Below are 13,236 nucleotides of genomic sequence, written 5' to 3' on the forward strand. Positions count from 1 at the left end.
TAAAAGTCGGACGTTATTCAGGACAACAAGGACCATGCCATGCATTTGAGCAGAGAAGTGGCACAAGCTGACCAGGGTTTTGAAAGCAACGCTGTTGAGAACAGAGTGTAGGAGGTCGAGGGGGGGACAGAGGTTTTTGCAGCAACTGATCCGGGTGAGAGGCTCTGCTCACGGTGATGCAGCACCTTCGGGACTTGCTCAAGCATCACTGTGGGTGTGAGGAGGCAGGAGGCAAGGACAGATGCCAGGTTTGACTGAGCAACCAGGAGGAGGGAGCTGCCTTCAAGTATGGGGAGGCTGTCTGGGGGCAGCTCTGGGGGAGACCAGTTCATTCTGGAACACCCTGTGTTACGTGTCTATGTGTATAGCGAATGTCCCACCTGCTTCCAAAATGGCTTTAAAATGGCTTTAAAATGGCTTATTCTGAGAGCCCACCCACAAAATCCATCAAAATTAACAACAGAAAGGGAAAGAGAGGAGATCTGAATGACAAATCGCCTACTTTATAAAGATTTCCACTCAGAGTGTTAGGCACAAGCATGTTTGTTTATAGGAGAAATCAATAATGTTTGAAATATAAGCACAGCAAATCAATTGCTTTCATTTCAGACCCTTCAGTTATGATGTGTTGCATCTTATAAATTTATTTCTGGTCCTACGGGGCCCGGCTCTGACTAGCCATTTATGAATTGTCCATTCTGCATAAAGCCTTTTATCTTTTATTCCTTTTTGCCACTTGGCCATTAACGTCTTTGACATGTTTCGAGAGAACGTGACAAAGTTCAAATTACCCAATTTTGTTCCCATTTTAGCAGCTCTGGGAAAACGTCTTTGGAAAGAGACAGAGGAAATTGTTGGCGAAATTACTTTGTGTCTTCTGCCAGGGGCCCTGACAGCTGCCCTGGAGGTGGGCGGAGGCCGGGCCACGTGGAACAGTTTATAGGATGCTTTCCTCCCAGAGTCTCCAACGGCCTTCCTTCTGCATCTGGAATTCCCAGCGAAGCACTTGGAAGCTTCTGAACAGAAGGACATGCCATTCTCAACTTCTCTCACTTACCTTTCCACACTGGTCACTTACTTCTAACCTGCCTCTTGTGAATCTAATTTTGACTGTCCCGTTTCGTTTGACAAGTGGCCACGTCACGTTTCGGTGAAGTTTAGGCATCTTTGCATAGTAGTATCAGCAAAATTACTGTTACCTGGACTTTGTCAGTATTATTTTACAAAAAAGATTGAGGAAGAAAAGGGGGCTGACGGTGTTGATAAGAAGCCTCGGTTTCGTAAGCTTAATACCTGTCACCTCAAAATGCCTGTCGTCAAGGGAGCCATGGCTGGTGAGTGTCATCCTGTGGGATGGTCTTTGACCTTCAGCAGGTCAATATGTGTTCACTGGGGAAGGAGGAAGGGAAGATGAAGACATCTTAATCTTCAGGTGCGTTTACCAGATGAGGTGAAGGTAGAAATTTATAACTTGCCTAGGTCCCTGGGAATGAAGTCTTCACAGAAGCTGTACACCCAGTTTTCATTGCTCTCTGTTGGACTGTCGTCCAGGAGAAGTAGGGGGCGGCCTGCATGGCACCTGGAGCGACGGTGGGTTCTTCCTCTTTCGAACTCAGGATATCTTGCTTCTGTACCTGGTACGGAAGCTAAGACTTATTGCTTTGTGATATCACTCTGTGCGTTTGTCATAATTTAGGTACTAGGTTGAAAATCCCTTGAAGAACGGGGGCTTTGAGGAATACAAAAGCTGCATGAGACGCAGTGCCTGACGCAGGTCTTGGTGACTAGCAGGTGATTCACTCAAGTATCAGCTGAATGGAAGGAAGGTTGTTAGGAGTCTCCTAACTCAGAGTCAAGGTGGTGATCCTGAGAGTGGGCTGGGGGGGGTGGGGGTAAGAAGAATCCTTGCAGCTTCCCAGAGCCCTCCTTTATAAGTGGTTGCAAGGGAATTGTGCTGAGACTTGCACACATGTGTAGGGGGCTCTGGGTTGGCCCCTGACCCTGCTGGGCTGAGAACCATCCGAACCAGCCCCAGCATCTGGCCGTGTATCCTGGGAGTGCATGGAGCCCAGCTCACGTCCCTTGTCCATGTTCTCTGCAGGATCATGGCTGATTGGTGCCCCTGGCAATAGGGTTATTTTGGCTGGTAAACTCAAACCACAACTGAAAAAAAGCAGTAATTTCTGTTCACCAGTATAGGTCAGTGCTGGTGCATTGTTTAATTTGCGAGTTGTGATGTTAATGACTATCTGTGGATCAGGAGGAAGGGGACCTGGATTTTGGCTCTGGGCCTTGTGCTTGACCTTGGGCAGCTTCCTCGAACCCCTATTTCCTTCACTCTTAAAACGAAGGATTGGGCCAAACAGTTAAGCATTTTTTCTCTCTGAAGTTCAGTTGTTTAATATGACTGAAGCAGCCATTTAAATGGCTGTAGGAATGTGCATTTCTTACAGAAGTTTGCGAAGTGAAAAAAATAGTAATGGAGCGAGCTTTCTATTTTGTAACAAATCTCGTTACCCCTTTAAATAGAACCAGGTCTTGACTGCCCTGGAGAAGAGGTAGTTAAGGCTTTGTAATAATAGCAGGTTGTCTCAAACCTAAAGATCACAGAGAACCTTAAAAGCATTAATTATTCCTTACATCACCCTGATGGAGCAGAGATGTTATTATCACTTGACTTTCACAGCTGGGTAAACCAAGGCACAGCGACACATTAAGTTATAGTAGCTTGGACAAGGTCATGGCGAGTGTGGTGGGGGGCAAGGTCATGGCGACTGTAGGTGGGGGGGCAAGGTCATGGCGACTGTAGGTGGGGGGCAAGGTCATGGCGAGTGTAGGTGGGGGGCAAGGTCATGGCGAGTGTAGGTGGGGGGCAAGGTCATGGCGAGTGTGGTGGGGGGCAAGGTCATGGCGACTGTAGGTGGGGGGCAAGGTCATGGTGAATGTAGGTGGGGGGCAAGGTCATGGCGAGTGTAGGTGGGGGACAAGGTCATGGTGAATGTAGGTGGGGGGCAAGGTCATGGCGAGTGTAGGTGGGGGACAAGGTCATGGCGAATGCAGGTGTGGTGAGAACTAGCTCGTCTTGTTTTTGCCTCCTTGGAGGGGAGAATGTGTGGATTTTAACCATTTTTTTCCTTTTTAAAGAGTTCTCTATTAACACACCTAGAACAAAACCCAGTGATAACGTGCTCTGCCATGAAACAGATTTAGACATGACCGGATTGGCGAAGGCCCTTGTCTTGCCTCAGTTCCTATCTGGGTTCCTATCTGGGTTCCTGTCTGAAACTGCTGCCTCGTGATCGTTCGGGGCTTTCTCAGTTCAGGGAAAGGTCAGTTTTTAGCCACAGTTTCACTGTCTTTACTCAAGTAACTTTTTGATAATTCACGCAGATTTTCATTAACCTTGCAGTGATAGGACCATATATTTTGTGTCATTTGGCTCTTTGGAACCTACTTATGGTGGAGTTTAACTGTAACTGGCCTCTCGCCTGTAAAATCTGCATTGACATTCTTCTAAAAAAACACTGAGGATAATTCACATGCCATTAAGTTCATCTTTAAAGTGTTCAATTCAGTGGGTTTGAGTCTATTCGCAGAGTTGCACGACCATCACCACTGTCCAACTGCAGACCCTTTCCATCGCCTCAGGAGGAAACCCTTACGCATCAGCAGCCCCCCGAGCCCCCCGGCCCCTGATGACCGCGAACCTCCCCCCGCCCCCGTGGCTGCGCCTCACCGGGGCATTCCGCCTGCGGAAATGGGATTGTGCAATAGAAGTACAGCCTCTGGCGTCTTAATGTTTTCTGGGTTCACCAGCGTGGCCCGTGCTTCATCCCTCTTCATGGCTGAATTGTCTGGCTTCCTTGTTTCTAATCCCACAGGACAGGGGCACTTCCCGAAAGCAGGTGGACTCGGCTTTTCTTTCCCTGTAGCATAGAAATCTTATGTGTCCCTTTTTTAGGTTTCTCCTCGGGGTCTTTGGATAGAGTTCCAACTAAGTAGTTCACAAGGGTTTTGAACTTAAACTCCCCTTGATTAAAGCTCTCTAAGTGTCTGAGATACAGCGGCTCCTGTTACATGCCCTGGATGTCATTAAGCATCGCGCGTGGGTGGTGGTCCCAGCCGTGGTGGGCTGAAGATAAGATCCCTTTGGCCCATGACCTTGTAGTTTTCATCAGGGGCCCTGATGACCTACGACGGGAGGCCCTTCGCCTTCTCTCTGTGGACTGAGCACACGCCCGTCACAGCACAGCCCGGCCAGGTCACCAGCATGCAGGCTCGGCTCAGCTCCCCTCTCCCCTCTGCTGAGGGGGCCCCTGTCACAGCACAGCCCGGCCAGGTCACCAGCATGCGGGCTCGGCTCCGCTCCCCTCTCCCCTCTGCTGAGGGGGCCCCTGTCACAGCACAGCCCAGCCAGGTCACCAGCATGCGGGCTCGGCTCAGCTCCCCTCTCCCCTCTGCTGAGGGGGCCCCTGTCACAGCACAGCCCGGCCGGGTCACCAGCATGCGGGCTCGGCTCAGCTCCCCTCTCCCCTCTCCCCTCTGCTGAGGGGGCCTTTTCCTCCCCTGGCTCGCAGTCAGCGTGGAGGTGGCCTGCAGCAGGCCCCTGCCCTGCAGGTACCTGCCCCATTCCTGTTCCCTAAGTCTCCTTTCTGACTCGGAGGGTATGTATCGCAAGACGCTGGAATCACATCGTGGCCGCCTGCTATTAAGAAACATTTACCACTGGCGCTTCCTTCTCTCCGTTGATCCCCAGAGGTGTCGCATGTCAAGAACATCACCAGTCGGCTGCGACCGCAGGCTAAGTGGGCTTGGAAGGTTTATGAAATTTACATTTTTCTGGCGTGGTATTTACGCTACGAAGGAATTTACTTCTCCACAAGCTTTAAAAATGACTTTCAGACTGCTGCCTTGAATTTCCTTGACACAAGATTAATAATAATACACGGAGAGTCCCAGTTATCTTAAGAAAAGCAGGTTAATTTTTATATCAGAGGCACAGAACGTTGAGGGGGGCTCTTTGTGAATGGTGCAGCTTTGGACTTGACGAGCTTTTGAAAGCCGTCAACTCAAAGTTATTTTTTTTCCTTTTGCTGAATAGCCCATCTATTTCTATTATTTCATTTAATTGGTTTTATTTCATTTTGTCTCACTGGTTTGATGAAGAGCAGGATTTGCCTGGACGACAGTGCACAGCAAATGTGATTAATGAGAGATATCAGAAAACCACTGCATTTCTTAAGTAAAAGCATGAGAAAAATTTAGGGCAATCTGAGCTAATTAAAACTAATCGTTGTTATACAGTGTGCTGATTTTAATTTAAAAATTGGGAGATTTTAAGCTCTTCTGTGCAAATGAACTCAATGCTCAGTGTGCTCTTGGCACCGTGATAAACTGAATCGTGAACATTAACGCAGAATTTTATAATAGCGGGTGAAATTTGGAGACCTGAAAAGATCTTGATTTCTCATCTACAAAATGCTGAATGCTTATACTAGCAGCTTCAATTTACCCAAATCATTACCTTTCCTTACAAATGCATTTACAATTTAAAAAAAAAACAAAACACACAAATGATAAGAAGGAATTGAATGGATAATTTCTTTTCAGATCTGAAATTCATTGATTCTCTATAAGCTGTTCATTAATGGAATTATATAGTGGAAATTCTGAGAAAATGAATAGATACATTGAATAAATTGAGTAGGTTGAGAACATAATTCACACAAACTGTATTATATGAATGTAAATAGATATAAAACTATTCAGTGTCAAAGATGTATGACTCCAATGCTACAGGGATTATTAGATGTTTTTCTTCTTCATAAAAGATTTCTCTAGTTGTAACCTCAGGGCAGGGGCCCTAAGGGCTAATGATTTAATCAAGTAAAACATTTCTGAGCCTGAGATGACAGTCTCAGTTAAATACACTGCACTGTGCATCTGGATGCTCTCTCTAATTGCTCTAGTGAGCATCTTTCATTTTCTTCCCGAAGTGAGGGAGCGAATGTTCACCTTGTACCTGCTCTGGCCTCTGTGTTTCGTGGTGCATTTCGCATCCTCTGATGCCACTGACCCTCCCCCGGAGTAAAGTTGAGGTCCTAGCCACACGGAGGTAGAGATGGCTCCTGGCAGAAGGGGCACTCACTGCCCACCAGAGAGATTTTGGAAGTTGGTGGGTCTGTTTTTGGTTTTCATAATGACTTGGGGGGAAAAGTGGCATTTATTGGTCGGGGACATGGTCGCTGGGTGACCTGCCTGCTCCAGCAAAACCCTCACACTGCAGAATTGCTCTGCTGGACATTCACGTAGGTGAAAAACACCTATGTAATTATTTGAGCCAAGAACTAAGTCCATTTTAAAAAATAAATTATTTTTCCCCACAGCTGTGGGGTACTTAGAATCTTCTAGGAATTCAACAGCCCAGTACATCTAGAGAAGTGTGTTCTTTGTTTTGTTCAGAATTTTGTCGAGAGCGTCCTTTTACAAAATCATGCTACTGGTGGTAACACCTCGCAGGCACTTGAAGCTCCACCGGACACATTGGCATCGGTTGTAGCCAGGCTGGCATTGACCTTGAGCCTCTGTGGTGCAGGCATGGAGGTTTCTCACAGCTTCTAGAGCAGCTGCCCAAGCGTCTCCATATTGAAACATATTTTTTTAAACTACAAATTATTCTTCATTTATTTCTCTTTTTGTGGTGGTGTTGCTTTTTGTGAAATTACGCGCGGAGGTAGATTATATTAAGAGCGAGTTTTACTTCAGGATAGTAAAGGTATATATTACCGAGGACGGGGCTTTGGACTGGGCTGAGAATCAGTGTGTTGCGTGCGTGCTTCAAAGCACGAAAAACGTAGTTTTAAAATAACTTCCATCCTCACTGTCTTTTCTACTTCAAATGAGTCCTCAGGCCACACGCTGAGGCGGAGTTTTTCCTGATGCTGTGCCCACCGCTAGTTTCTCGCCCCGAGTCTGTCGGGGAAACCGATGTTCTCTCCTGTTGGCTTCTTGCTTGGGGCCTTCGGGATTGATGTCACCTTGAGGTCCCCTTTACAGTTCCTCTTACAGTTGCTGCTTGTGAGACCACAGGAGGCATCCTCATGTTTGTCAGGGGTCCTGGACCCCTCCTTTCTGGGAACCCCCTGTCTGTGCTCCGGAGGCCGGCCCCTCACCCACCCTCCTTGCCACCGGGCCACCTGGTGTCCCCTAGCAGCACCTGGGCGGCGTCCCCCCTTGCTACCCGGTCGAGTGGGAGGAGGCCGCCCAGGAGCCTGGGGTCGTGGCGTAGCATCAGTTAGACGGGCCACACCTCGCAGCTGCCTGCTGGGCAGGGTGCGAGGCCCAAGGAGTAAGGAGCAGGCAGGGGGCCAGCAGGGACGCCTTCCCAGGCTCTCCAGTGCCACCCTTTCCAAAGACTTGCCCCTCGTGCCCGTCGCAGTGGCCCGCCGATGGCCAGTGTGGCGCGGCGGGTGGGGTAGGTGGCAGAGCCCCGCTCGGCGCTGAGGAGCGAGGTGGGACTGGCAGCGACGTGACACAGACGCAGGCTTTGAATTCTCCTTACGAGCCGTGTGGGCGAGGCCACCTGAACTTCAGCGCTTCCTGATGTTCCTATTTTTAAGTTGAAACCCAGGCTGTTCCCTGAACACAGGTTTGGTTTGCCCTTTAATTGTAAAGGATTGGGGGTTGCGGGCTGCTCACTGCGAGGGACACGGGTGGGGACTGTGTGACGCACAGACGGGAGGGTGCTGTGTCACAGGCGCCTGGTGCCTGAAGCCTCGCGTTCCCTGCGCGTCCCCAAGGAGCTGCGGGGTGTGCCGAGCGCAGGGAGACAGCCGCCTTCCCGGACAGCCTGCGTGATGTGAAGTCACTCTCCAAAAACCGGTTTCTGGTTAAAGCAGAGCGCGGCCGAGCCTGCTGTCACGTGCGTACCTGGCCCGGGGGTCCGGCGCTCAGCACCCCCGGAGAGAGCACCAGCCGGAGGCCAGCAGCTCTGCGCACTCAGCTGCTGAGCAGAAGCCCTTGCCGGCCACCGGACATGCTGGCCGCTCCAAACCGCTGGGCCTCACCCCAGATTGTTCATTTCTGCGGGAGCAAGCTGAGGCAGACAAAAGCGTGTATTTACTAGACAGAAATAGATGTCTCGCTGGACAGCTTTTCTTCCCATTATTTACAGTCAGTTGGCTCAAGACCCTGGAGCCAGCCTGGACTCTGCCGTGCAGCGTGATGAGCGTGGGTGGGCGGGAAGCACGTGCCTGTTGTGACCTGATGGATTAAGGGCCCTAACACGTGTCCCAGGGAATACGCCGCACCAGGAGGCCCCCCCAAGGTGGGGGCCCAGCGTTTCACCGGGAGGGGGGATGTATCCACCCACGTTCGCTGCTGGTGCTCAGGATGTCAGCAGAGTCTAGTGGGGGTCGTTCCTAGGACAGGATGTCGTGCCTGGGTAGCGATTGGTAATATCAGCACGGGTCATGGACCAGTGTCTCTATCCATGAATTCCATCAACCTCCTAGGGCTCCCATGGCTTCTAAAGGTCTCCTGGGGGCCCGCCCTCACCACGCTGCAGAGTGTGTCAGTGTCCGTCTGTGGCTTTTCGGCCTGGATCAGCGCAGACAGGTATGAGATTGATGAGTTCCTGTTGCCGCTGGCCGGGATCCAAAACCATCTGGTTTCACCTACTCGAGGGGACAGTCTACCAAATACAGGGTTAGAGTGAAAACCTATGTTATATTTTGCCAGAAGCTTGTCTTTCCATCTTCCTTGGATTCGTTACTTCGAGGACCGCTGGGAAGAATTGTTGAGACGGCATTGTGTAGGGTGGTAGGCTGGCAAACCACGCGCTCTACTTGCTGCTTATGTTATTTCGTAACCCTTACTCTGGAAGTCAACAAAGTTTGCTGCTTCGCTTAGGACTTTCCACTTAGGATGAAATCGTGTTGATGCCAGAAAAAGAAGAATCATACTTGCAAGTGAGCAAGTTCTGGGTTGTAATAAGAACCTGCGGTGCTGCATCGTTGGTTTTCCAAGACATCCTGGTGATTTTGCCATCACTTAGCCAAAAATAGGGAATTGCCAGCAGTGGTCACTGCTGTCTGACTCTTGATCCAGAGTTCAGTGAAGTACAGTTTGCACACAAATGACAAGATGTTTAAGCCATTGTTTGGGTTGGTCCTTGGTTTCCTTTGACCAAAACAAGCAGATGTTGCTTCTATCAATCGGCGAGAGCCCAGATCTGTTTCAGCTCAGCTATGTGCGTATTGTTTAACTTCAGTGTCATTAAGGACCGCTGTGGTCTGCCTTCTAGGTTGTTAGTTGTTTTTTCTCTCCTTTGTCTATCTGAGCCTTTACGCCAGTCATTACTGTTCTCTGCAGATGGCCAAACTCACAGATGTGTTTGTCACTTTTCACACAGATTTCAGCAACGTCCCAGACATCACCACTGGCCTGAAGAGGAGTCAGACCGATGGCACGCTGGACCAGGTTTCCCACAGGGAGAAAATGGAGCAGACATTCAGGGTAAGATGCTGTCCCCAAGTCTCACACAAGGACCCGGCGGGCAAGTACTAATTCCTACCTTTACCCGAGGTGGTGAAAAAGAAGAGTTATCCTGTCCCTAGGTCCAGCAATCATAACATTTTCCCCCAAAGAAATAGTTTCCATATTTATTTGGAATGAAGTACTAAGAGGAACCATCAACTGTAGCCAGACCTCCTTCATGAGTTCCTGGCGGGCCACCAAAGAGCCCTGCAGACATGGCCATCCCTACATTAGGAGGGTTCTGACAGGAGAACCTAAACTCAGGTGTTCTGAAAGACACATTAAAGTACTCTTCTGTTCCTTTCATACTTTTTTGTGTGTGTGTGTGAGCGGCCATGTGACACACCCTTTGGTGCCTGGTGACATTCCGTCTATGAAAGGTGGACCAGGCAGCCTCTGGCTCCTGGCCTCTCCTCTGCTCTGTCACTGCCTTTCTTATAATCTGTCCACCTCCCCCACTCCCTGTCCACGTCCTCCAGACTGTCCCTTCTCTTTTCCATTCCTCCTACAAAGCAGATACTCGGCTGCCTTTGCTGGTCTGGTCACATCCCGAGGATGCAGCCTCTTTTACTAAACTGAAATCATCAGCATTTCTAGTTACTCTGCTCTATCTCTGGCAAGTTATTTACTTCTAAAAACCCAATGTTGTAGCTTCTGTTCGTCTGTTTTTTGTTTTGAAATAATAGATACTAGAGCGTCAAACAGATGTGTTTTGATTGCTCGGTCTTACATGTTTTATAAAAAGAAAATACTTCTGGAGCACTCAAGAAGCTAGTCTGTCTATTTAAGGTAATTGTGCCTTGGGCCCGCACAGTGGGGTAGCCTGGGGAAATCACGGAGCACCACTGGGGAGACCGACTTCCTCTCTGTTACAGTCGGTGTAAGTTACACATTAAAGTTCTTAAGGAAAAGATTAAGTTCTTTCCCAAATTCTGTTTAAAGATTCAGTAAAATAAACGTGCAAAAAGTTACCACGTTAATGAACCAGTTACTCTTCCTGACCAGTCACGAGTATAACGTGCTTCCGTGTCCGAACGTTACTGACCAATCACGAGATAACTCGTGTCTGCGCTTAGGTTGATTTAAGTAATTTTAAACACCTCGCTGACCAAAGTCGCCCGCTGTGCGGTCGAGTTCTGGCTCAGATAGCTGGTCAGCAAGGTGCTAAGGCCATTTCCAGCTCTCTTGCTTAATGGTACCTATCAGAACTAAACTAAGCTGTTACAAAATGAACATTGGAGCATCTTAGAAATTCAGAAGAGGAGTGGAAGCTGTAGTTGAGCTTGAAGTTGGGGCTGTTTGAACTTTAATTTCCATTGTTAAAATGCGTAAAGGAGAAAGGGAGTGAATACCAAAGAGCTTATTAACCAACAGTGAAAGGGATATTAGCATGTGAAGCATTTGCTGTCAAATTGCTCTCAGGTCTACAGTAGTTATCTCACCTTTTTCAAATTTGAAGATACCTGTCTGTCTATAATAATGGATTTCAGTACATTAGAAAAATCCTAGTGACACTGGGAGCAGTTACTCAGCTCACACATTGTTCTTTGTTCCTTAGGAAAAAAGAGTCAGTGACCATCCTAAGTAACAGTTGTGATGGATAATAGTGGAAAGAAAATTTTGAATTTAAGGACTAAACATAATTTTCTGTTCCGTATTATTATTATTGTTGTTGTTATTATTAGCATCCTAGAAACATCAGGTTACATCTAAAAGCAGTCTTTTCTGTTTTCCAAATGGTGATTTGGGAGTTTTATCCTGCGTGCCCAGCGTGTGCTGGATATGGATCTTTCTGGGTCACCCTGGCGCTGTCTCATGATGGTCTCATGATGGTCCCGTGATGCTCACAGTAGGTGGTCACTCAGCAGAAAGACCTGCCTCTGTTACCAGGCTTCTCGCTGTGGCCCGTCAGGCCTACTCAGGGGTCATTAACTTCTTTTCAGATCAGACCCTGCTTGAACCTGGGCTGTTTGGGATATTTTACTAACAATATTCTAGGCTTTAGAATAAGGAATAATTTCCCTTGAAAATTGAATGCAGCCTGGCTTGAGGAAGCACAGCTGTAAGTGGGGCTTTTGACAGCCCCGCAATTTCTGCAAATGGCTCTTAATTGATTGCTGCCTTCTCCCGCAGGGTACCTATTACTGTCAGGGCTCTTTGTGCGCCCCTGTCAACCTCCACTGTGTGGGGGAGGTGGTTTTCCCCCGTATTGTTGGCGTTAGCTTGCACTCCTGTTTGCAGTTTGAAAGGAATAAACAATCTCTTTTGGGGTGAGGGGGTTGAACGAGTTTCTGGTTCGTTCTGCAAACTTGCGGCGCGTTAAGCAGTCCCCACAGTAACGCTGTGCTCTGCTCTGCGAGCTGGCTGCGAGGAGGTGGCACTTGGTTCTGTCATCTCCGCGTGTGCCCTAGCCAGGTGCCCTCCCAGAGTGGCAGGCTCCCCGGCCTGGGGGAGAGATCCAGAGGAAGGGGGTGAGCCTCCCACACCCTGGGCACTGCCGGGGAGGAAGAGCTTGGTGGCGCTAGGACGTCCTTGTGAATGCGACTTGGAAGAACATTTGGGATTTTTTCCGTTGCCTGGGGATGAGAGGGAGAGAGGAGTCTTCCTCGCTCCCCTTCCCGGCAGCAGGCTGTAGGGTAGCCGTTCCTCCCGGAGGGAGCCGGGGTCCCTGAACGGCTCCTGTCCGTTCAGCAGGTGAGTAAACGAGGGGTGCCCATTCGGATGCCAGTGTGGGCAGGCTCGCGTGGTTCCGTTCTGTCTTGAAAGTTGACTTTACTCTAAAAGGTGTAAAGACTGTTAGGCAGCTGAGAAGAAATGCCTTCCTTTCTAGAGGGTTCCTGACAGTGACCCTTAAGCAGTGTGGACAGCGAGGGTGAGAGAGTTTCTTTGGATGCTAGTTATTCTGTGGCACGGTCAGCGTTTCCTTCCTCAGTCCAAGGATGCGCAGGTCTCTAACTTGATCTCAGATATCCATCGGTCTGTCCTTTGAAATGTAAGATACCAGAAAGTCCTAGGGAGGTTTCAAATATTGGCTCTGGAGAAGATGTTTGAAAAGAGAGAGGGATGATTTGGGGACCGTAAGTAATTTTAGGCTTTGTAACATTTCCTCGGAGGGCAGCACGTACTTGTATTGGGCTTAATGCTGGGAAAGAAAATCCACAAACGTGAAACTGTTTTCTATAAGGTAAGCAGTGCTTTTATCGAGTTATGCCCGATGAAATATTTTTCAGCTTTTTAGAAGAATTTTATGTAATCACCTAGTAGCTTTGGCAGCGATTATTTTTGTAGTTTGTGGGCGTTGTGTTGATGGAACAGAGAGCATCGGGAATCTGGAGATGTTCAGCATGATCACTGGGTGCTGTGCTCTTTGCAACTGAACCATGTTGAAGATATATTTTGTCCTATTTTTTCAAGGTAGAATAAAGGGACCTGCATGAATGGCTATGTTTTAGCTATGCTTGTTAAAGCACAAGCATAACTTGCATTTAGTAGCTCATGCCTGCTCGCCCACTTAGCTTAACCTTTGGAAAGTTTCACATGAATTGCTTTTAAGAGCTCATTTAGCCAAGAAGCTAAAGAGAAAGGTTATTGGGTATTTTTTCCCCCCAGCATTCTCAAATTATACATCTTTCTTACCTTGCTTTGAGTCTCCTGCATTATTTCAAGATCTGGTTGGCTGTAAGATGTTTTTGTTAAGAC

At 48.5% G+C, this 13,236-nt stretch overlaps 1 protein-coding gene across 4 annotated transcripts in view; it reads left to right on the plus strand.

Moving 5' to 3' along the window:
- TIAM2 (TIAM Rac1 associated GEF 2) overlaps nucleotides 1–13,236 on the plus strand; it is a 160,031-nt gene that overhangs the window by 118,057 nt on the left and 28,738 nt on the right. For 3 of the 4 annotated variants that reach the window (XM_081139635.1, XM_081139637.1, XM_081139636.1), the window contains one exon: nucleotides 9,413–9,516. In XM_081139635.1, coding sequence (XP_080995761.1) covers nucleotides 9,413–9,516 — 104 coding nt within the window. Of the gene's footprint in view, nucleotides 1–9,412; nucleotides 9,517–11,869; nucleotides 12,232–13,236 lie in introns of those variants that run through there. The other variant, XM_081139638.1, reaches the window with a different exon arrangement.

This window comes from Miniopterus schreibersii, assembly GCF_964146895.1.
Source record: "Miniopterus schreibersii genome assembly, chromosome: 6".
In the NCBI taxonomy this organism is placed as follows: Eukaryota; Metazoa; Chordata; class Mammalia; order Chiroptera; family Miniopteridae; genus Miniopterus; species Miniopterus schreibersii.